General features: G+C 50.7%; 1 protein-coding gene across 4 annotated transcripts in view; it reads right to left on the reverse strand.

Moving 5' to 3' along the window:
• Positions 1–391: 391 nt before the first annotated feature.
• ACAP3 (ArfGAP with coiled-coil, ankyrin repeat and PH domains 3) overlaps positions 392–24,162 on the reverse strand; it is a 60,621-nt gene continuing 36,850 nt past the window's right edge. The window contains exons 8-24 of one of the 4 annotated variants that reach the window (XM_038159850.1): positions 22,954–23,049; positions 22,023–22,097; positions 20,906–20,917; positions 19,312–19,424; positions 17,354–17,405; positions 16,188–16,288; positions 15,030–15,141; positions 13,341–13,549; positions 12,488–12,557; positions 12,283–12,377; positions 9,671–9,888; positions 8,355–8,459; positions 6,819–6,911; positions 5,033–5,259; positions 3,529–3,638; positions 2,131–2,241; positions 392–1,121 (exon numbers count right to left, since the gene is read on the reverse strand). In XM_038159850.1, the coding sequence (XP_038015778.1) occupies positions 974–1,121; positions 2,131–2,241; positions 3,529–3,638; positions 5,033–5,259; positions 6,819–6,911; positions 8,355–8,459; positions 9,671–9,888; positions 12,283–12,377; positions 12,488–12,557; positions 13,341–13,549; positions 15,030–15,141; positions 16,188–16,288; positions 17,354–17,405; positions 19,312–19,424; positions 20,906–20,917; positions 22,023–22,097; positions 22,954–23,049 (1,947 nt within the window). In that variant the 3' untranslated portion in view covers positions 392–973. Of the gene's footprint in view, positions 1,122–2,130; positions 2,242–3,528; positions 3,639–5,032; positions 5,263–6,818; positions 6,921–8,354; positions 8,460–9,670; positions 9,889–12,282; positions 12,378–12,487; positions 12,558–13,340; positions 13,550–15,029; positions 15,142–16,187; positions 16,289–17,353; positions 17,406–19,311; positions 19,425–20,905; positions 20,918–22,022; positions 22,098–22,953; positions 23,050–24,162 lie in introns of all 4 variants that reach the window. The other 3 variants (XM_038159849.1, XM_038159848.1, XM_038159847.1) reach the window with 3 other exon arrangements.

Below are 24,162 nucleotides of genomic sequence, written 5' to 3' on the forward strand. Positions count from 1 at the left end.
AGGATGGGAACCCTTCTGGGAATTCCTGCAGGATGGGAATCCTTCTGGGAATTCCAGCGGGATGGGAACCCTTCTGGGAATCCTGAAGGATGGGAACCCTTCTGGGAATTCCTGCAGGATGGGAATCCTTCTGGGAATTCCTGCAGGATGGGAATCCTTCTGGGAATTCCTGCAGGATGGGAACCCTTCTGGGAATCCTGCAGGATGGGAATCCTTCTGGGAATTCCTGCAGGATGGGAATCGTTCCAGGACTCCGGGGGGTGGAAGCAGGGCAGCGATGGCTTCGAGCAGCCCGGCAGCCAGGGCAGCAGTCCCGGGGAGCGTGGCTGTTTGGGGCTGTTTAGTCCTGAGAGCAGCGACAGGCGAGGAGCCGGAGATCCCGATCCCGATCCCGATCCCGATCCCGATCCTGCTGGGCCTGCAGAGCATCCCTGCCCCAAAACCAGCCTGGAGGGCACCTTGGAATCCTCCCAGCAGGCTCCAGGCCACAGTCCCTGCCAGAATTCCAAGCCAGCTCTTCAGGGACAGCTTTGTCATCTCCTGCTGTTGGTGGCTCTCTCCTGGTCACAGAAGGTTTTTCCTTTTCTTCTCTTTTTGAATTTTTTTCCTTTTTTTCCCTTTTTTTTTTTTTTGTTTTGTGTGTGTGTGTGTGTGTGTTGTTTTTTTAACCTCTGAGCTCTTCTCCCACACTTCCCACACACTCCACCCCACGGGCCACAATCCGTGGTCACACCCGGGGAGGCTCCTACTCAAAAAAAAAAAGAAAAAAAAAGAGAAAAAACCTCCCCCCCAAAAAAAAAAAAATTACAAACCAACCATCCAGTAGTCAAGCATGAGAACTCAAACCCCACAAGGAAAAACCCCCTGAGGGCAGCTCAGCCCTGGGGGTGCAGGCATCACAACCGGACCAACCAGCAGGGAAAACACCGAACATCCGCGGCCGGGGCTGCGCAGGGAGCAGTCGGGGCTGTCCCTAACACTCGTCGATGTTGAGGCTGATGAACTCCTGGATGCATTTCCTGTACTGCAGCTCCGTGGGGCTGTTGCTGGGGTACTGCCCGGGCTGCCCCAGCGGCCCCTCTGCCTCCCGCATCTCCTCGTTCATCCGCGCCAGGCGCAGCCTAAGGGCCAGGGCTGGGTCACTCCTGCCCCTGCTGGGGGTGCTTCCCGCTGTCCCCCTGTCCCCCGGCAGCGTTTCCCGGTGTTCCCAGTATTTCCCAGCCTTTCCCAGTATTTCCCAGTGTTTCCCAGTCCCCATGCAGTGTTTCCCAGTGTTTCCCAGTCTTCCCCAGTGTTTCCCCGTATTTCCCCGTGTTTCCCAGCGTTTCCCAGCGTTTCCCAGAATTCCCCAGAATTTCCCAGTCTTTCCCAGTATTTCCCAGTCTTTCCCAGTATTCCCCAGTGTTTCCCAGTCCCCATGCAGTTTCCCAGTGTTTCCCAGTGTTTCCCAGTCTTCCCCAGAGTTTCCCAGTGTTTCCCAGTATTCCCCAGCGTTTCCCAGTCCCCAGGCGGTGTTTCCCAGTCTCCCCCAGTGTTTCCCAGCCTCCCCCGGTGTTTCCCAGTCTCTCCCGGTGTTTCCCAGTCCCCAGGCAGTGTTCCCCAGTCTCTCCCGGTGTTCCCCAGTCTCTCCCGGTGTTCCCCAGTCTCTCCCGGTGTTCCCCAGTCTCCCCCAGTGTTCCCCAGTCTCTCCCGGTGTTTCCCAGTCTCTCCCAGTGTTTCCCAGCCTCCCCCGGTGTTTCCCAGTCTCTCCCGGTGTTTCCCAGTCCCCAGGCAGTGTTCCCCAGTCTCTCCCGGTGTTCCCCAGTCTCTCCCGGTGTTCCCCAGTCTCCCCCGGTGTTCCCCAGTCTCCCCCGGTGTTCCCCAGTCTCTCCCGGTGTTTCCCAGCCTCTCCCGGTGTTCCCCAGTCTCTCCCGGTGTTCCCCAGTCTCTCCCGGTGTTCCCCAGTCTCCCCCGGTGTTCCCCAGTCTCTCCCGGTGTTTCCCAGTCCCCAGGCGGTGTTCCCCAGTCTCTCCCGGTGTTCCCCAGTCTCTCCCGGTGTTCCCCAGTCTCTCCCGGTGTTTCCCAGCCTCTCCCGGTGTTCCCCAGTCTCTCCCGGTGTTTCCCAGCCCTGCCAGCCCCGGTGGCACTCACAGGGTGACGATGTCGGCGTTGGCCGCGCTCACCGCGATGCTCAGCGGGTCCTGCCCGTCCCCGTCCGGGGTGTGCTGGGTGGCCCCACGCTTCAGGAACAGGCACACCTGCCTGGGGAGGGAATCACACCACTCCTGAATTCCCAAAAATCCCCAAATCCCAGCCCCACGCTTCAGGAACAGGCACACCTGCCTGGGGAGGGAATCACACCGCTCCTGAATTCCCAAAAATCCCCAAATCCCAGCCCCACGCTTCAGGAACAGGCACACCTGCCTGGGGAGGGAATCACACCGTTCCTGAATTCCCAAAAATCCCCAAATCCCAGCCCCACGCTCCAGGAACAGGCACACCTGCCTGGGGAGGGAATCACACCGCTCCTGAATTCCCAAAAATCCCCAAATCCCAGCCCCACGCTTCAGGAACAGGCACACCTGCCTGGGGAGGGAATCACACCGCTCCTGAATTCCCAAAAATCCCCAAATCCCAGCCCCACGCTTCAGGAACAGGCACACCTGCCTGGGGAGGGAATCACACCGCTCCTGAATTCCCAAAAATCCCCAAATCCCAGCCCCACGCTCCAGGAACAGGCACACCTGCCTGGGGAGGGAATCACACCGCTCCTGAATTCCCAAAAATCCCCAAATCCCAGCCCCACGCTTCAGGAACAGGCACACCTGCCTGGGGAGGGAATCACACCATTCCTGAATTCCCAAATCCCCAAATTCCCTGGGAATTCCATCCCAGCCCCTCCCCAGCCCCAAATTCTTGGGAATTCCATCCCAGCCCCTCCCCAGCCCCAAATTCTTGGGAATTCCATCCTAGCCACCAATTGCCTGGGAATTCTGTCCCAGCCCCTCCCCGGGCACCCAGGGACAGATCCCACCCCAATGTCCCACCTCACACCGCCCCAAAATCCGCATTTTCCAGACGGATTGCCCCAAATCCTGAGTGTTTGTGGTGTCCGGCCGGGAATGCCGGCGCAGGGAGCAGGGGTGGCACTCACCCGGTGTGCCCCAGGTAGGGGACAGGGAGGGTGGCACTCACTCACCCGGTGTGCCCCAGGTAGGTGACAGGGGACAGGGAGGGTGGCACTCACCCGGTGTGCCCCAGGTAGGGGACACAGGACAGGGAGCAGGGGTGGCACTCACCCGGTGTGGCCCAGGTAGGTGGCAGGGAGCAGGGGACAGGGGACAGGGAGGGTGGCACTCACTCACCCAGTGTGGCCCAGGTAGGTGGCAGGGGACAGGGGACAGGGGGGGTGGCACTCACTCACCCGGTGTGGCCCAGGTAGGTGGCAGGGCACAGGGGACAGGGGACAGGGAGGGTGGCACTCACTCACCCGGTGTGGCCCAGGTAGGTGGCAGGGGACAGGGGACAGGGAGGGTGGCACTCACTCACCCGGTGTGGCCCAGGTAGGTGGCGTGGTGCAGCGGCGCCCGGCCCCGCGCGTCCCGCTGGTTGACATCGGCGCCGTTCTGCAGCAGGAACTCACAGGCGATCAGGGAGCCCTGGAAACGGCGGGGGAAATGGGAAAAAAATGGGAATTTCCACTCAGTTCAGCCAGACTGGTCAATTCCCAAAGGGAATTCCCACTCCATTTCACCCAGACCCAACTCCCAAAGGGAATTTCCACACCAGACCCAATTCCCAAAGGGTATTCCCACACCAGACCCAATTCCCAAAGGGAATGCCCACACTAGACCCATTTCCCAAAGGGAATTCCCACACCAGACCCAATTCCCAAAGGGTATTCCCACACCAGACCCAATTCCCAAAGGGAATTCCCCTTCCATTTCACCCAGACCCAATTCCCAAAGGGTATTCCCACACCAGACCCAATTCCCAAAGGGTATTCCCACACCAGACCCAACTCCCAAAGGGAATTCCCCTTCCATTTCACCCAGACCAAATTCCCAAAGGGAATTCCGACACTAGACCCAATTCCCAAAGGGAATTCCGACACTAGACCCATTTCCCAATGGGAATTCCCACACCAGACCCATTTCCCAAAGGGAATTCCCACTCCATTTCACCCAGACCCAATTCCCAAAGGGAATTCCCACTCCAGACCCAATTCCCAAAGGGAACTCCCACACCAGACCAGACAATTCCCAAAGGGCATCCCCCCTCCATTTCACCCAGACCCAACTCCCCAAGGGAATTCCCCCTCCATTTCACCCAGACCCAATTCCCAAAGGGAATTCCCCCTCCATTTCACCCAGACCCAACTCCCAAAGGGAATTCCCACTCCATTTCACCCAGACCCACTTCCCAAAGGGAATGCCCACTCCAGACCCATTTCCCCAAGGGAATTCCCCCTCCATTTCACCCAGACCCATTTCCCAAAGGGAATTCCCACTCCATTTCACCCAGACCCATTTCCCAAAGGGAATTCCCACTCCAGACCCAACTCCCACAGGGAATGCCCACTCCAGACCCAATTCCCAAAGGGAACTCCCACACCAGACCAGACAATTCCCAAAGGGCATCCCCCCTCCATTTCACCCAGACCCAACTCCCCAAGGGAATTCCCCCTCCATTTCACCCAGACCCAACTCCCAAAGGGAATTCCCACTCCATTTCACCCAGACCCATTTCCCAAAGGGAATGCCCACTCCATTTCACCCAGACCCATTTCCCGAAGGGAATGCCCACACTAGACCCATTTCCCAAAGGGAATTCCCACTCCAGACCCATTTCCCAAAGGGAATGCCCACTCCAGACCCATTTCCCAAAGGGAATTCCCACTCCATTTCACCCAGACCCATTTCCCAAAGGGAATTCCCACTCCATTTCACCCAGACCCATTTCCCAAAGGGAATGCCCCCTCCAGCCCCATTTCCCGAAGGGAATCCCCCCTCGTTCCCCTCCCCGGTGCCCCGGCCCGCCCGCGGCCGCTCACCCCGCTGACCGCCTGCATCAGCGCCGTTTTGCCCTCGTCCTCCTCGCTGGCCCAGTTGACGTCGGCGCCGTGGGCCAGCGCCGCGGCCAGCAGCGGCACGTTCCGGCTCCGCGCCGCCCGCGACAGCAGCAGCGCCGGCGGCAGCTCCCGCGGCTCCTCCTGGTCCTGGTCCGACACCTCCTGCTCCAGCTCCGCCTCCCCGCTGGACGCGTCCGACACCTCGCACTCTGCTGGGATGGGCAGGGGAAAAGGGGGGAAAAGAGGGGAAAGGGGGAAAGGAGAAAAAAGGGGGAATGGGGGGAAATAAAAGGGGGAATGGGGGGAAATAAAAGGGGGAATGGGGGGAAATAAAAGGGGGAATGGGGGGGAAAGGGGGGGAAATGGGGGAAGAAACGAAGGGGAAATGGGGGTAAAGAAAGGGGGAAATGGAGGGGAAAGAAAGGGGAAATAGGGGAAAATAAAAGGGGGAATGGGGGGGGAAAAGGGGGGAAATGGGGGAAAAACAAAGGAGAAATGGGGGAAAAGAAAGGGGGAATGGGGGGGGAATAAAGGGGGAAATGGAGGGGAAATAGGGGGAAATAAAAGGGGGAATGGGGGGGGAAAAGGTGGGGAAATGGGGGAGAAACAAAGGGGAAATGGGGGAAAAACAAAGGGGAAATGGGGGGGAAAGAAAGGAGAAATAGGGGGGAAAAAGAAAGGGGAAATGGTGGGAAAAAGAAAGGGGAAATGGTGGGAAAAGAAAGGGGGAAATGGAGGGGAAAGAAAGGGGAAAATAGGGGAAAATAAAGGGGGAAATGGAGGGGAAAGAAAGGGGAAAATAGGGGAAAATAAAGGGGGAAATGGAGGGGAAAGAAAGGAGAAATAGGGGAAAAACAATGGGGAAATGGGGGAAAATAAAAGGGGGAATGAGGGAAAAAAGGGGGAAAATGGGGGAAAAATAAAGGGGAAATAGGGGAAAAAAGAAAGGGGAAATGGAAAAGAAAGGGGGAAAAGGGGGGAAAGGGGGAAAAGGGGGGAAAGGGGGAATGGGGGGGAAAAGGGGGGGAATAGGGGAAGAAACAAAGGGGAAACGGGGGAAAAACAATGGGGAAATGGGGGAAAAACAAAAGGGAAATGGGGGGAAAAGGGGAAATAGGGGAAAAAAGAAAGGGGAAATGGGGGAAAAGAGGGGGAAAAGAGGGAAAAAAGGGGGGAAATGGGGAAATAGGGGAAAAAAGGGGGGAAAAGGGGGGAAAAGGGGGGACGAGAAGAGAGGAAAGGGGAAAGGAGAGGAAAGGGGAAAAGGGAGAGGAAAAAGTAAAAAATCAGCCCAAAGCGTCTCACTGCATTTTGGATGGTCCCCATGCCATCCTGGTCACGCCTGCTGCCTAAAGGAAGCTGGGCCTGGCATTGTTTGTGGAGTTCTGCCTTTATTTGGGGGAAATTCCAGGAGGAAACTGAGAATCCTGCACTGGGTTGGCTTGGAAGGGTTCCCAAAACTCCTCGTATTATCCCAGGGGGCTGCAACCTGCCCTTGGGCACCTCCAGGGATGGGGCAGCTTCTCTGGGAAACCCACCCCACCCCTTCCCTCACTTCCCAAAATCCCGAATTCTTTCCCAAAATCCCGAACTCCTTCCCAAACTCCCATCTAACCCTGCCCTCCGGCAGGACTCAGGCTCTTGATTTGATCGCAAAGTTCTGTTTTCCCAAATGAACTCCTCAAAACCCCTCAGCCCCGACTCTGTGGAGATCTCCAGCCAAGAAGGTCCCGGACAAATCCCTGAGCCCTTCCCAAGTGTCACCCACCTTCCTCGGTGACGCTGTCCACCACGGAGCCGAACACCAGCACGTCGCTGCTGCCGTCGGTGCTCCCGCCCAGGCCGCTGTCGCTGCTCAGACCTGCGGGGCCAACAGGACACAGACCACGGCCACCTGAACACCCAGCCCAAAGCCAGGCCTGCCCCGGCTGCTTCTGCTCCGGGAGCAAGAGTCACAGAACCCACGGGAATCGCAGAGTTATCCACAGGAGCACAAAATTCACAGAATATACAGAAATCGCAGAATTATCCACAGGAGCACAGAACTCACAGAACCCACGGGAATCGCAGAATTATCCACAGAATCACAGAATTATCCACAGGAGCACAGAACTCACAGAATGTACAGAATCTCAGAATTATCCACAGAAGCACAGAATCCACATAGCTCACAGAATCCACAGAGCTCACAGAATTATCCACAGAATCACAGAATTATCCACAGAATCACAGAATTATCCACAGGATCCACAGAATACACGGAATTATCCACAGAATCACAGAACTCACAGAATATACAGACTCTCAGAATTATCCACAGAAGCACAGAATTACCCACAGAATCACAGAATCCACAGAGCTCACAGAATTATCCACAGAATCACAGAATCACAGAATTATCCACAGAATCACAGAATTATCCACAGAATCACAGAATTATCCACAGGATCCACAGAATCCACGGAATTATCCACAGAATCCACAGAATTATCCACAGAATCCACAGAATTATCCACAGAACTCGCAGAGCTCACAGAACCCACAGAATCCCCAGGGTGGGAGAGACCTTCAAGACCATGGAGTCCAACCCAGCCCCAACCCCTCAGCTCAACCCTGGCACCCAGTGTCACACCCAGGGATGGTGACTCCAGCACCTCCCCGGTTCCTGGGAATTCCCAAAATCCCGCCAGATTCACAGAATTCCCCCAAGTTCTCAGAACCACCAGGTTGGAAGAGACCTTCAAGACCAAGGAGTCCAACCCAGCCCCAACCCCTCAGCTCAACCCTGGCACCCAGTGCCACATCCAGGCTTTGTTAAACACACCCAGGGATGGGGACTCCAGCACCTCCCCGGTTCCTGGGAATTCCCAAAATCCCGCCAGATTCACAGAATTCCCCCAAGTTCTCAGAACCACCAGGTTGGAAGAGACCTTCAAGACCAAGGAGTCCAACCCAGCCCCAACCCCTCAGCTCAACCCTGGCACCCAGTGCCACATCCAGGCTTTGTTAAACACACCCAGGGATGGGGACTCCAGCACCTCCCAGGCAGCCATTCCAGAACTTTATCACCCTTTCCGTGAAAAATTTTATCACCTTTCCTAAGAACCCAAAAATGTCATAAAATTCTGACCAATGTCCTCCCAGAGCGGCCAGAACCTTCCCAAGAACCCCAAATCTCACAGCTTTTTAACCAAAGCCACCTCTGAGCAGCCAGAGCCCTTCCTAGGCACAGCCTCTCTTGCAGAGGTAAAACCAAAATCTATTAAAAATAAAAATTGATTTAAATTTATTTTAAAGCACTTACTGCGAGGGCCGGAGCCGGCGCCGGTGTCGAAGTAGGAGAAGAGGGAGTCCAGCTCGTCGGGGCAGAACAGAGAATCCCGGCGGAATTTCCTCTCCAGGGTGGCTGCTGCTTCCCACGGGAAATTCAGAATTAGTGGCCAGCAAAGGAGAGGATTGCCCAGCTGGGGCTGCACACCCGGAGCCATGGCTGCGGTCACACGGCCCCAAATGGAACAAATCTGTGGCCAGAGTCATCCCAGAGCAGGCAGAACCTTCCCAAGAACCCAAAATGGCACAAATTTCTGACCAAAGTAATCCCAGAGCAGCCAGAACTTTCCTAAGATCCCAAAATGGCACAAATTTCTGACCAAAGTCATCCCAGAGCAGCAGAACCCTCCCAAGATCCCAAAATGGCACAAATTTCTGATCAAAGTCATCCCAAAGCACTGGAAACAGCCAGAACAACCAAAATATCAGAAATTTCTGACCAAAGTCATCCCAGAGCAGCCAGAACCTTCCTAAGAACCCAAAATGGAACAAATTTCTGACCAAAGTCATCCCAGAACAGCCAGAACCTTTCAAAGAAACCAAAATATCAGAAATTTCTGACCAAAGTCATCCCAGAGTGGCCAGAACCCTCCCAAGAACACAAAATGGCACAAATTTCTGACCAAAGTCATCCCAGGACAGCCAGAACCTTCCCAAGAACCCAAAATGGCACAAATTTCTGACCAAAGTCATCCCAGAGCAGGCAAAACCCTCCCAAGAACCCAAAATGGCACAAATTTCTGTGAATATATATTTTTTCAAATATGAATATATATGTATACATATGTATGTGTATGTATGTGTATATATATGTGTATAAACATATATGTATATACATATATGTATGTATATATAGATATATATATGTATATACATATACACGTGTATATATATGTGTATATGTGTATATATATGTGTATATATTTTTTTGTGTGTATATGTATGTATATACATATATATGTATCTATATATACATATTTTTAATATATATGTATGTATATATAAATATTAGAGATTATAGATATATCTAGAAATTAGATAAATTATATCTAATCTAATTAGATTATATCTAATCTAATTATATATAAATTATATATATCTATATATATATATATCTATATATCTACCCCTATATATCTATATCTAATCTAATTATATATAAATTATATCTATAAATTATATCTCTAAAAATTAGAGATATCCAGGCCTCACTTCCCCTCATTTCCCCTCAGCCCTCCATTCCCCCTATCCCCCATGGCCGGTCTGCAGTTCCCCGCATGGCGCACCCACCTGAGGCCAGCATGGCGGGGCAGGCGCCGCCCGCCACGTCCTGCCGGTATTTCCTGCGCGCCGCGGGCGCCCGCGAGCCGCTGTTGTGCCTCTGGCACTTCTTGACGCACCAGCGGCGCGGCTTGCGCTCGCCCTCGGCCAGCGCCTCCCCGCCCGGCAGCTTCTTCAGGAACTTCTTCTCCACGTACTTCACCTTGATCCAGGCCTCCTTGTCCTGCCTGAGGGAGGGCAGCGCACAAAGAGCAATTCAGCGCCTTTGGCCAAAGCTCTTTTGTCCACCCGAGGCCTAAAATTTCTAGTTCTCAAACTTAAAATGAGGCATTTTGGGGTCTCTGGACCTGCCTTTCCAGAAGGAACTGGGTTGGCCCAAAGCAGCCATGAGGGGATGGAGCTGCTCCTCTGGGGGGTTTGTCCACCTGAGGCCTAAAATTCCCGTTTCTCAGACTTAAAATGAGGGATTTGAAGCCCTCTGTGGGAACTGAGTTTGCCCAAAGCAGCCGTGAGGGGATGGAGCTGTTCCTCTGGGGCGTTTTGTCCACCTGAGGCCTAAAATTCCTGTTTCTCAGACTTAAAATGAGGCATTTTGAGGTCTCTGGACCTGCCTTTCCAGAAGGAACTGGCTTTGCCAAAAGCCGCCACGAGAAAATGGAGCTGCTGCTCTGGGGCTGTTTGTCCACCTGAAGCCTAAAACTTATACTTCTCACCCTCTAAAATGAGGCATTTGTAACCCTCTGTGGGAACTGGGTTTGCCCAAAGCAGCCGTGAGGGGATGGAGCTGCTGCTCTGGGGGGTTTGTCCACCTGAGGCCTAAAATTCCCGTTTCTCAAACTCAAAAATGAGTTTGGCGTTTGAAGCTCAGCAGCTTCTTCAGGAACTTCTTCTCCACGTACTTCACCTTGATCCAGGCCTCCTTGTCCTGCCTGAGGGAGGGCAGCGCACAAAGAGCAATTCAGCGCCTTTGGCCAAAGCTCTTTTGTCCACCCGAGGCCTAAAATTTCTAGTTCTCAAACTTAAAATGAGGCATTTTGGGGTCTCTGGACCTGCCTTTCCAGAAGGAACTGGGTTGGCCCAAAGCAGCCATGAGGGGATGGAGCTGCTGCTCTGGGGGGTTTGTCCACCTGAGGCCTAAAATTCCTGTTTCTCAGACTTAAAATGAGGGATTTGAAGCCCTCTGTGGGAACTGGGTTTGCCCAAAGCAGCCATGAGGTGATGGAGCTGTTCCTCTGGGGCGTTTTGTCCACCTGAGGCCTAAAACTTATACTTCTCACCCTCTAAAATGAGGCATTTGTAACCCTCTGTGGGAACTGGGTTTGCCCAAAGCAGCCGTGAGGGGATGGAGCTGCTGCTCTGGGGCATTTTGTCCACCTGAGGCCTAAAATTCCCGTTTCTCAAACTCAAAAATGAGTTTGGCGTTTGAAGCTCAGCAGCTTCTTCAGGAACTTCTTCTCCACGTACTTCACCTTGATCCAGGCCTCCTTGTCCTGCCTGAGGGAGGGCAGTGCACAAATGGCAATTCAGGGCCTTTGGCCAAAGCTGTTTTGTCCACCTGAGGCCTAAAATTTATATTTCTCAGATTTAAAATGAGGCATTTGAAGCCCTCTGTGGGAACTGGGTTTGCCCAAAGCAGCCATGAGGCGATGGAGCTGTTCCTCTGGGGCGTTTTGTCCACCTGAGGCCTAAAATTCCTGTTTCTCAGACTTAAAATGAGGGATTTTGAGGTCTCTGGACCTGCCTTTCCAGAAGGAACTGGCTTTGCCAAAAGCCGCCACGAGAAAATGGAGCTGCTGCTCTGGGGGGTTTGTCCACCTGAGGCCTAAAATTCCTAATTCTCACCCTCTAAAATGAGGCATTTGTAACCCTCTGTGGGAACTGGGTTTGCCCAAAGCCGCCATGAGAAAATGGAGCTGTTCCTCTGGGGCATTTTGTCCACCTGAGGCCTAAAATTCCTGTTTCTCAAACTTAAAATGAGGCATTTTGGGGTCTCTGGACCTGCCTTTCCAGAAGGAACTGGGTTTGCCCAAAGCAGCCATGAGAAAATGGAGCTGCTGCTCTGGGGCTGTTTGTCCACCTGAAGCCTAAAATTTGTATTTCTCACCCTCTAAAATGAGGCATTTGAAGCCCTCTGTGGGAACTGGGTTTGCCCAAAGCAGCCATGAGGGGATGGAGCTGCTGCTCTGGGGTGTTTTATCCACGTGAGGCCTAAAATTCCTGTTTCTCCAACTTAAAAATTCTCCTGTTTCAAAGCACAACCAAAAGGTGCAGGGGGGGCTGAGAGTGGAATGAGCCCCAGGCGCTTCAGGTTTTTGGGAGGTCTCGAATTGGGGGTAAATCCTGCAATTCCTGGTAAATCCTGCAATTCCAGGTTCCCAGCCCCATTCCAAGGCCCCACTGACCCCCACGGGAGACCAGCTCAGGTGGGTGGGATGGGATGGGATGGGATGGGATGGGATGGGATGGGATGGGATGGGATGGGATGGGATGGGATGGGATGGGATGGGATGGGATGGGATGGGATGACCAGGGGAATTTGGAGCCCCCTGAACCGGTTCTCCATGGATTTGGGGTTGCTGTGGGGGTCCCTGAACCTGCTTTCCCACGGATTTTGGGCTCACCTGGAGCTCCCTGCTGTTGGTTTCTTCAGCCCCAGCTCCTCACACTGCGCCTCGTAAATCTGGTTCATGGTGCTGTTGCCCAGCTCACACATCAGCTGGAAGTGAAATTCAGGGAGGGAATTAAAGGCTCAGGGGAGGAATTCCCCCTTTCCCAGGGAATCCCTGGATTCCCAGCATTTCTCCCTCAGGAAAATCCAGCACTCACTTTCAGCAGCTCTGGCTCCCAGGAATCCAGCGTGAGGGATCGGACCTTGGAGCAGTGAACACCCAGGCTCCTGTTCAGCCAAGAGGGAGAAAATCCAGAAATTATTGCAATTCCACAAGCCCACAATTTCCCTAACGAGGTTACGCCAGCTCTTCATTATCTCTCTGTGCAGATGGAGCTGAACCAGGGGGTGTTGTGCAAATAAAACACACGGGGACAATTCCTGCTGGATCTGCTGGATCAAACACTGCAGTTCCAGTTCCACCACTTCTCCTGGGATCCTGCGCTCCATTCCTGGCTGTTTTCCCTGGGAATCTTTTAATCCATCCCTAACCATTTTCCCCAGGATTTTTCCCTGGGATCCTGCCCTCCCTCCCTGCCCATTTCCCAGGATTTTCCCCTGGCATCCTGCCCTCCATCCCTGCCCATTTTCCCCTGGGATCCTGCCCTCCATCCCTGCCCATTTTCCTCTGGGATCCTGCCCTCCCTCCCTGCCCATTTCCCAGGATTTTGCCCTGGGATCCTGCCCTCCACCTCTGCCCATTTTCCCCTGGCATCCTGCCCTCCACCTCTGCCCATTTCCCAGGATTTTCCCCTGGGATCCTGCCTTCCATCCCTGCCCATTTTCCCAGGATTTCCCCCTGGCATCCTGCCCTCCCATCCCTGGATTTCCCCCTGGCATCCTGCCCTCCATCCTTGCCCATTTCCCCTGGGATCCTGCCCTCCACCCCAGCCATTTCCCAGGATTTCCCCCTGGGATCCTGCCCTCCATCCCTGCCCGTTTCCCCTGGCATCCTGCCCTCCACCCCAGCCATTTCCCAGGATTTCCCCGCACGCCTGAGCCCAGCAGCACCTGTGGATCCCGGAGCACTCGATGCACAGCAGGATGCCCAGGTTGATGCTGGCCCAGCGCGGGTCTGGCTGCCCACAGTCGCAGCACTGCTCGTTCCCAGGGATGCTCTGCACCCTCTGCAGGATCGTTTCCCCCTTCCCGCCGCGCTCCCGCGAATCCGTGGCCGAGTCGATGCTGCTGGTGGAGGGGGAGGCTGTTCTGTCCAGCCTCTGCAGGGAACAGCAATAAATCAGGAGAAGGACACTTCCAAAAATCAGGAGATGAACACCTCCAAAAATCAGGAGATGAACACCTCCAAAAACTCAGGAGATGAGCACCTCCAAAAACTCAGGAGATGAACACCTCCAGCACACCGAGAGGAGGGCAAACTCGGCTGGGTTTGATGCCTTGGAGCGGCTCTAAAGTGGCTCTGAGCTTCATACGAGGGGATGCTGAGCTCTCTGCACAGAGCAGGGACACAAAACAATTCCTGCTCCAGCTGGGCACCAAGGACAAATGATCCAAAGCTCAGCCCAGGAGCACAAACACCGTGGGCTGCACAGAGACAAACAAGCAGGGTGGGACTGCACGGGCTGGAGCTGGACTGGGACAATTCACTCCAAGATGCAAACGGAGCAGAACTTCTAATTTTGTGACCAATCATCCATTTTTTGGGGCCGTTTTGGTTCCTCTTGGGTGCAGCCCTGGCTGGGCTCTTGTGCTGCCCAAGGTGGATCCATGGAGGAGGAACTTTTCATAAACCATTTCATTAAATGATATCAAATTTCTAACCATATAAATAAATCCTATTAAAATTATATCTAAATGATATAAAAATGACCTCTTTGTCAGTATATTGTTTTCTATTCGATCCTTTTCACAAATCCCTGCTTCATTCTTTAGCTCCTTCCAGGGCAGCCTTGCCAAGGCACCCGGAGCAGGGTTGGGCTTTTCCATGGCTCCCAAGGAACCAGGAGCAGGGGTTGGGCTTTTCCATGGCTCCCAAGGCACCCAGAGCAGGGTTGGGCTTTTCCATGGCTCCCAAGGAACCAGGAACAGGGGTTGGGCTTTTCCATGGCTCCCAAGGCACCAGGAGCAGGGTTGGGCTTTTCCATGGCTCCCAGGGCACCAGGAGCAGGGTTGGGCTTTTCCATGGCTCCCAAGGAACCCGGAGCAGGGGTTGGGCTTTTCCATGGCTCCCAAGGAACCCGGAGCAGGGTTGGGCTTTTCCATGGCTCCCAAGGCACCAGGAGCAGGGTTGGGCTTTTCCATGGCTCCCAAGGAACCCAGAGCAGGGTTGGGCTTTTCCATGGCTCCCAAGGAACCCGGAGCAGGGGTTGGGCTTTTCCATGGCTCCCAAGGAACCCGGAGCAGGGTTGGGCTTTTCCATGGCTCCCAAGGCACCCGGAGCAGGGTTGGGCTTTTCCATGGCTCCCAAGGCACCCGGAGCAGGGTTGGGCTTTTCCATGGCTCCCAAGGCACCCGGAGCAGGGTTGGGCTTTTCCATGGCTCCCAAGGCACCAGGAGCAGGGTTGGGCTTTTCCATGGCTCCCAAGGCACCAGGAGCATGGTTGGGCTTTTCCATGGCTCCCAAGGAACCTGGAGCAGGGTTGGGCTTTTCCATGGCTCCCAAGGAACCCGGAGCAGGGTTGGGCTTTTCCATGGCTCCCAAGGCACCCGGAGCAGGGTTGGGCTTTTCCAGGGCCTCACCTCGATGTAGTAGCAGTCGGGGCTCTCGCGGTAGGCGGAGGCGATGCTGGCTTGCACAGCCTGGATCCAGGCCTGCCGCAGCTTCTCCGAGTCAGCCTGCAGCATGCAGCTCCTGCAGCGGCAGGGAACGGGGTGGCAACGGGGTGGGGAGAGCCGAAAACACCCCCAGGGTTTGGGAGGAGGCTGTTCCTCTTCACCCTCAGCATGGGAATTGCAACGGGGCAAAAATTTACCCCATAACCTTGGGAGGGGTTCCCACTCCGAAGCTTCCAGGTCAAAATTTACACCACAAGTTTGGGGTGCTCCCACTCTAAAGCTTCTGGGTAAAACTTAACCCTATGAGCTTGGGGGGGTTCCCACTCCGAAGCTTCCACGTAAAAATGAACCCCACAAGGTTGGACTGTTCCCTCTCCAAAGCTTCTGGGTAAAACTTAACACCACAAGTTGGGGTGTTTCCACCCCAAAGCTTCCAGGCAAAAATTCACCCCACAAGGTTGGGGTGTTCCCACTCCGAAGCTTCCAGGCAAAAATGTACCCCATAAGGTTAGGGTGTTCCCTCTCCAAACCTTCCAGGTAAAAAGGAATCCTATAAGATTGGGGTGTTCCCACTCCAAAACTTCCAGGTAAAATTCACCCCAGAAGGTTGGGGTTGTTCCCACTCCAAACTTAACAGGTAAAAATTCACCCCACAAGGTTGAGCCCACTCCAAACCTTCCAGGTAAAAATTCACCCCACATGGCTGGGCAGCCAAAGATGTTCCTACTCCAAACTTTCCAGACAAAATTAACCCCACAAGGTTGGGGTGCTTCCACCCCAAAGCTTCCAGATAAAAATTAACTCCACAAGGTTGGGGTTGTTCCCGCTCCAAATCTTGCAGGTAAAAATGAACCCCACAAGGTTGGGGTGTTCCCATTCTCCAAACTTTCCAGGTAAAAATTTACCCCACAAGGTTGGGGTGTTCCCTCTCCAAAGCTTCCAGGTAAAAATTTACCCCACAAGGTTGGGGTGTTCCCTCTCCAAAGCTTCCAGGTAAAAATGAACCCCACAAGTTGGGGTGTTCCCACTCCAAAGCTTCCAGCCAAAATTCACCCCACAAGGTTGGACAGCCAGAGGGGCTCCCAGCCCAACCCAGGGAGCCCTGGGGAGCCCCAAACTCACTTGGTGGGGGAGACGACCTCGAAGCAGAACCTCCTCTCGATGTCCTCGCAGGGCTTGACCGTGCAGAGCCTCAGGTCCTCCACCACCACGGTCAGCACGTCCTGGGGGACACAGCGGGGCCTGGAGGGGCTTGGGGGGGCTTGGGGGGCTCCCTGGGGCTGGGGCACAACCGGGAAACTCCTGCCCAGACCCTCCAAAATCTTTCCCAAATCCTTCAAAGCCCTGCTGCCTCAAACCCGGCAAATTCCTGCCCAGACCCTCCAAAATCTTTCCCAAATTCTCCAAAGCGCCTCCAGCCTCAAACCCGGCAAATTCCTACCCAAAATCTCCAAAGCCCCCGCTGCCTCAAACCCTGCAGAATTCTTCCCAAACCCTTCAAACTCCCTCCTGCCCCAAATCCTCCAAAGTCCCTCCAACCCAAAACCTCCAAAATTCTTCCCAAACCCTCCCAGCTCCTCCCCAAACCCCATCCCAAACCCCTCAAACTCCTCCCCAAGCCCCCCAAATGCCTCCCCAGACCCCCCAAAACTCCTCCCCAAGTTCCCCAAATCCCCCAAACTCCATCCTAAACCCCCAAAACTCCTCCCCAAACCCCAAAACTCCTCCCCAATCCCCTAAACTCCATCCCAATCCCCCAAACTCCTCCCCAAACCCCCAAAACCTCTCCCCAATCCCCCAAACTCCATCCCAAACCCCCAAACTCCTCCCCAAACCCTCCTATAAAGAAATAATTAAAAATATTATTTAATATCGAATTAATAAATAACTACTCAATAAATAATTATTGAATAAATATGTAACAAGTAATCACTTAATAAGTAATTATTTAATAAATAAATAATAAATAAGTATTTAATAAAGAATTTCGTAAAGAATTTCGTAAAGAATTTCATAAAGAATTACTTAATAAATAATTATTTAATAGGTAAATATGTAACGAACAATCAGTTAATAAATTATTGTTTAATAATTAATTAATAATAAATAAGTATTTAATAAAGAAATATTTAATAAATAATTACTTAATAAATAATTATTTACTCAATCTTTGCTGCCTTTTTCCCAGCCCTGGAGCACACTCCTGGCCTTGCTGCCCCTCTGATCCAAATCCCCCCCCAGCCAAGCAGTTCGTTAATGAGCTAATGAATTAATTAACCCTCACTGACCTTCAGCTTCTTCTGGTAGACCAGCTGGCTGTTCTGGATGGAGAACCACCTCCTGAGGGGGACAGACACACGGACAGACATCAGCACTGCCCCGTTAAAAACCCCAATCTCCATCAGGCTTGGAAATAAATTAATTCAATAAAACTAATAAATTAAATACATTACTAATTAAGCGATTCAGTTGCGTGTTTATGCACAGAAATTGCCTTTATTTGCATGGAAAAAAGAATAAAATAAAAAGAAAAAAGAATAAAAATAAATAAAAAATCAATGAAGATTAATAAAGAATAAATTAATAAAAAGTCAATGGAGATTAATAAAGAATAAATTAATAAAAATCAATGGAGATTAATAAAGAATAAATTAATAAAAAATCAATGAAGGTTAATAAAGAATAAATTAATAAAAATCAATGAAGATTAATAAAGAATAAATTAATAAAAAATCAATGGAGATTAATAAAGAATAAATTAATAAAAAATCAATGGAGATTAATAAAGAATAAATTAATAAAATCAATGAAGATTAATAAAGAACAAATTAATAAAAAATCAATGAAGATTAATAAAGAATAAATTAATAGAAATCAATGGAAATTAATAAAGAATAAATTAATAAAAATCAATGAAGATTAATAAAGAATAAATTAATAAAAAAAACACCCAGAAGGTTGGGGTGTTTCCTTCTCAAAAAGGTTTGGAGTCAGAGGTTTTCTGAAGGTTTTGGGGGAGAATTGCTGCTCTTTGGAGCTTTTCCAGGTGCTGAGGGGGCAGGGAAGGGAGTTCAGGGGATTTGGTGCCGTGCCTTGTCCCTCAGGCTCCCGGGATCCAGCTGGAAGCGGACGGCCAGGAGGGGGGAAAAGCTGGGCAGAAATGGGGAAAAAAGGGGAAAAAATGGGGAAAAAATGAGGAAAAAGGAGGGGAAAAAAGGAGGAAAAAAGCTGGGCAGAAATGGGAAAAAATGAGGAAAAATGAGAAAAAGGAGGGAGAATGAGGAAGAAAAAGGAGGAAAAAGCTGGGCAGAAATGGGGAAAAAAGGGAAAAAATGGGGAAAAAATGAGGAAAAAATGAGGAAAAAAGGAGGAAAAAGGAGGAAAAAAAGGAGGAAAAAAGGTGGGCAGAAATGGAAAAAATGGGAAAAAAGGAGGAAAAAAGGAGGGAAAAAAGCTGGGCAGAAATGGGAAAAAAAGGAGGAAAAAAGGAGGAAAAAAGAGGAAAAAAAGGAGGGAAAAAGCTGGGCAGAAATGGGGAAAAAAGGAGGGGGAAAAAGAGGGAAAATGGAAGAAAAAAGGAGGAAAAAAACTGGGCAGAAATGGGAAAAAAGGAGGAAAAAGGAGGGGGAAAGGAGGAAAAAAGGAGGGGAAAAGCTGGGCAGAAATGGGAGAAAAAAGGGGAAAATGGGAAAAAAGGGAGGGAAAAAAAGAGGAAATAAAGGAGGAAAAAAAGGAGGAAAAAAGCTGGGCAGAAATGGGAAAAAAGGAGGGAAAAAAGGAGAAAAAATGGGGGAAAAGGGGAGAAAACAGGGGAAAAAAAGAGGAAAAAAGGGGAGAAAATGGGAAAAATTGAGGAAAAAAAGGGAAAAAAAGGGAAAAATGGGAATGAAGACAGGGATGGAGCTGCCCACCTGGGACTGGGCTGGGGAATATTTTGGGAAAAAACCTGGGATTTGAGGGCAGGGAAAAATTGGAGCTGTTGAGGCCGATGTCATTCCGAGGCCAGGAAAAGCAGGAAGAGGCTGATGCTCCCTCCATTGTGAAAAGCACTAAACCTCCAAAAAACTCACCAACCAACCCGATTTTAATGATTTTAAAGATTTTAAAAATGATTTTAATGGGTCATTTTTAACTCCCCAGCCCCAAATCCTCGCGGTGATGCTGGCAGGGAAGCGTGCAGAGCCTCGGCCCCAAGGCCTGGAATGATTTCCAAGAATTGGGATCATTCTCTGGAATTCTTCCTCACCTGTTCCACGTCTTGAAGGCGTTGCTGGCCCTCTTGAACAGGTAACCCTCCATCACCACCCCGTTGGGGGCATCCACGTTGAATTCCACCTTGGAGTCGTCGTAGGAGAAGTCCTGGGGGGAGGAAAGAGGCTCAGAACGTCAGGATCCATGGGATCGGGGTTAATAATGCATCCAAAAGGGAGAAATCTGCCAAAATCCCAAAGTCTGGGACAGGATCCATGGGATCGGGATAAATAATGCATCAAAAAGAGAGAAATCTGCCAAAATCCCAAAGTTTGGGACAGGATCCATGGGATCGGGGTTAATAATGCATCCAAAAGGGAGAAATCTGCCAAAATCCCAAAGTTTGGGACAGGATCCATGGGATCGGGATAAATAATGCATCAAAAAGGGGCAAATCTGCCAAAATCCCAAAGTTTGGGACAGGATCCATGGGATCAGGGTGGAGATACTTTAATAAAACATCAAAAAGAGAGAAATCTGCCAAAATCCCAAAGTTTGGGGCAGGATTCTGACAGGATCCATGGGATCGGGGTTAGTAATGCATCCAAAAGGGAGAAATCTGCCAAAATCCCAAAGTTTGGGACAGGATCCATGGGATCGGGATAAATAATGCATCAAAAAGGGGCAAATCTGCCAAAATCCCAAAGTTTGGGACAGGATCCATGGGATCAGGGTGGAGATACTTTAATAAAACATCAAAAAGAGAGAAATCTGCCAAAATCCCAAAGTTTGGGGCAGGATTCTGACAGGATCCATGGGATCGGGGTTAGTAATGCATCCAAAAGGGAGAAATCTGCCAAAATCCCAAAGTTTGGGACAGGATCCATGGGATCGGGGTTAATAATGCATCAAAAAGGGGCAAATCTGCCAAAATCCCAAAGTTTGGGACAGGATCCATGGGATCGGGATAAATAATGCATCAAAAAGAGAGAAATCTGCCAAAATCCCAAAGTTTGGGACAGGATTCTGACAAGATCCATGGGATCGGGGTTAATAATGCATCCAAAAGGGGCAAATCTGCCCAAATCCCAAAGTTTGGGACAGGATCCATGGGATCGGGGTTAATAATGCATCAAAAAGAGAGAAATCTGCCAAAATCCCAAAGTTTGGGACAGGATCCATGGGATCGGGATAAATAATGCATCAAAAAGAGAGAAATCTGCCAAAATCCCAAAGTTTGGGACAGGATCCATGGGATCAGGGTGGAGATGGATTAATAAAACACAAAAAAGGGACAAATCTGCCAAAATCCCAAAGTTTGGGGCAGGATTCTGACAGGATTAATGGGATCGGGATTAATAATGCATCCAAAAGGGAGAAATCTGCCAAAATCCCAAAGTTTGGGACAGGATTTCTGGGATCAGGGTGGAGAGGGATTAATAATGCATCCAAAAGGAAGAAATCTGCCAAAATCCCAAATTTTGGGACAGGACTCTGACAGGATTTCTGGGATCAGGGTGGAGATACTTTAATAAAACACAAAAAAGGGACAAATCTGCCAAAATCCCAAAGTTTGGGGCAGGATTTCTGACTCTGACAGGATTTCTGGGATTTCTGGGATCAGGGTGGAGATCCAGGTGGGAACTCACCTGCAGGAGGGTCTGCAGGGCCAGGCAGCAGCACAGGGAGGAGGGAAAGAAAAAGAAATGAATTATTTTATTATTAATATTAATAATAATTATTTATTGTCAACGTTCAGGTTGGGAATCCTTGCCAAGGGTGGGAAATCTGAGATGCCTCGGATTCTGTCGTGAGGGCAAAAAGAAATTGATCCCCTTGGAATTCTGATCCCCTTGGAATTCTGCTTAAAAAAATAATTTTATTTTGACTTAAAAATTAAACGGAGGATTGAAATTGAAATTGAAAAAAATTAAAAGTCAGAAAAAATCAGGAAAATCCTGGATTTGAGGCATCTGGAGCTGCCCAACAGCCACCAGGGACATCCAGAAAAGTCAGGAAAATCCTGGATTTCCAGGAAAATCAGGAAAATCCTGAATTTGAGGCAGCCACGAGGCTCTCGGGGACACCCAGAAAAATCTGGAAAATCCTGGATTTGAGCACCTGGAGCTGGCCAGGAGCCACCAGGGTCTTGGAGACATCCAGAAAAGTCAGGAAAATCGGGAAAATACTGGATTTGGGGCATCTGGAGCCATGAGGGACATCCAGAAAAGTCAGGAAAATCAGGAATTTCCAGAAAAATCAGGATTTGGGACATCAGGAGCTGCCCAGGAGCCACCAGGGTCTTCGAGACATCCAGAAAAATCAGGAAAATCAGGGAAATCCTGAATTTGAAGCATCTGGAGCCATGAGGGACATCCAGAAAAGTCAGGAAAATCAGGAATTTCCAGAAAATCAGGATTTGGGGCCCCTGGAGCTGCTCAACAGCCACCAGGGACTCAGGAATATCCAGGAAAGTCAGGGAAATCAGGAAAATCCTGGATTTGAACATCTGGAGCTGCACAACAGCCACCAGGGACATCCAGAAAAGTCAGGAAAATCCGGAATTTCCAGGAAAATCAGGATTTGGGGCACCTGGAGCTGCCCAACAGCCACCAGGGACTCGGGCACATCCAGAATTTCCATGAAAAGTCAGGAAAATCAGGATTTGGGGCATCTGGAGCTGCCCAACAGCCACCAGGGACATCCAGGAAAGTCAGGAAAATCGGAATTTCCAGGGAAATGTGGAATTTTGGCATCCTGGCTCACCCTCTGCTGGATGAGGGCGTGCTTGTGCTCCATCTCCCTCTTCTCCACGGCCGAGTCGATCACCAGCTGGTCCAGCTGAGGAAAAGGGGAAAGTCAGGATGGGGATGGAGAGGACGGGGAGGAGGGCACGGAGACATCCGGAACCCCAAAGAACCAGAAAGGGAAAAGGGGGAAAAGGGGAAAAGGGGGAAAAACAGGGAAAAAGGAGGAAAAAAGGAGGGGGGAAAGGAGGAAAAAAGGGGGGAAATGAGGGAAAAGGAGGGGAAAAGGGGAAAAAGGGGGGGGAAGGAGGGGAAAATGAGGAAAAAAGGGGGAAAAGGAGGGATAAATGAGGAAAAAAGGGGGAAAATGAGGGAAAAGGAGGGGAAAAGGAGGAAAAAGGGGGGGGGAAGGAGGGGAAAGGAGGGGGAAAAGGGGAAAAGGGAGGGGAAAAGGAGGAAAAAAGGGAAAATGAGGGAAAAGGAGGGGAAAAGGTGGGAAAAGGGGGAAAATGAGGGGAAAGGAGGGGAAAAGGGGAAAATTAGGGGAAAAGGAGGAAAAAGGGGGAAAAGGAGGGGAAAGGGGGAAAAAGGAGGGGAAAAGGAGGGGGAAAAGGGGAAAAAGGATGAGAAAAGGTGGGGAAAAGGAGGAAAAAAGGGGAAAAAGGAGGGGGGAAGCATAGAAAATGGAGGGGAAAAGGAGGCAAGAAAAAGGCAAAAAAAAGGAGTCAGAAAGGAGGGGGAAAGGAGGGAAAAAGGGGCAAAAAGAAGGGGAAAAAGGAGGGAAGAAAAAGGCAAAAAGGAACAAAAAGGGGCAAAAGGAGGCAAAATGCCAGCTCTGGGCGGGCACCCCCTCCTGCAGCACCCCCAGGAGCAGCTCGGGGCGTTCCCAGAAGAGGGAAAAGCCCAAATCCTGCCGGGGTTCAGGGCCAGGAGCGGCCGGGGCCCCTCACCTCGGTGGCCAGCTTCTTCATGTAGGGGTCGAGCTCGTGCAGGAGGCTGTAGCCCTGCTGGAAGAAGGTGAACTGGGCGTGCATGAAGGACAACATCTGGGGAGAGAAACAACAGCTGGAGCAGGGAAATCTTGGAATTTTGGGGTTGGAAGTCGGAGTTTGGAATGAAATTCAAGATTTTGAGACCTTCTGAACAACATCTGGGGAGAGAAACAACAGCTGGAGCGGGGAAATCTTGGAATTTTGGGGTTGGAAGTCGGAGTTTGGAATGAAATTCAAGATTTTGAGACCTTCTGAACAACATCTGGGGAGAGAAACAACAGCTGGAGCAGGGAAATCTTGGAATTTGGCATTGGAAGTCAAAGTTTGGAATGGAATTCAAGATTTGGTTTGAGATTTTTTGACAATATCTGGGGAGAGAAACAACAGCTGGAGCAGGGGATTGGGCAGTCCTGGGGTTGGAAATTGGAGTTTGGAAGGAAATTAAAGATTTTGAGACCTTCTTAACAACATCTGGGGAGAGAAACAACAGCTGGAGCAGGGGATCTGGGAATTTTGGGGTTGGAAGTTGGAGTTTGGAATGAAATGGAAGATTTTGAGACTTTTTCAACAATATGTGGGGAGAGAAACAACAGCTGGAGCGGGGGATCTGGGAATTTTGGGGTTGGAAGTCAAAGTTTGGAATGAAATTAAAGATTTTGAGACTTTTTCAACAACATCTGGGGAGAGAAACAACAGCTGGAGCTGGAAATGCAGGGAGGTTTCTGAATTTTGGGGTTGTAATTTGGAGTTTGGAATGAAATGGAAGATTTTATTTGAGATTTTTTGACAACATCTGGGGAGAGAAACAACAGCTGGAGAAGGGGAATCTTGGAATTTGGGGGTTGGAAGTCAAAGTTTGGAATGAAATTGAAGATTTTGAGACTTTTTTGGGGCAATATCTGGGGAGAGAAACAACGGCTGCAGCTGGGATTGGGGATTTTAGAATTTTGGGGGTGTAAGTTGGGGTTTGGAATTAAATGGAAGATTTTATTTGAGATTTTTTGACAACATCTGGGGAGAGAAACAACAGCTGGATCAGGGCCAGGGTGAAAAACCCTCATCCTTTTTTCCCCCCACAAAAAAATTAGGTTTAACTCTTTATTTTTTCCTTTCCCAGAGCAATTCATCCACTGTGGGCACACAGCAGCATTTCCTGGAGGAGAATAA

Source organism: Motacilla alba, chromosome 21 (genome assembly GCF_015832195.1).
Source record: "Motacilla alba alba isolate MOTALB_02 chromosome 21, Motacilla_alba_V1.0_pri, whole genome shotgun sequence".
In the NCBI taxonomy this organism is placed as follows: Eukaryota; Metazoa; Chordata; class Aves; order Passeriformes; family Motacillidae; genus Motacilla; species Motacilla alba.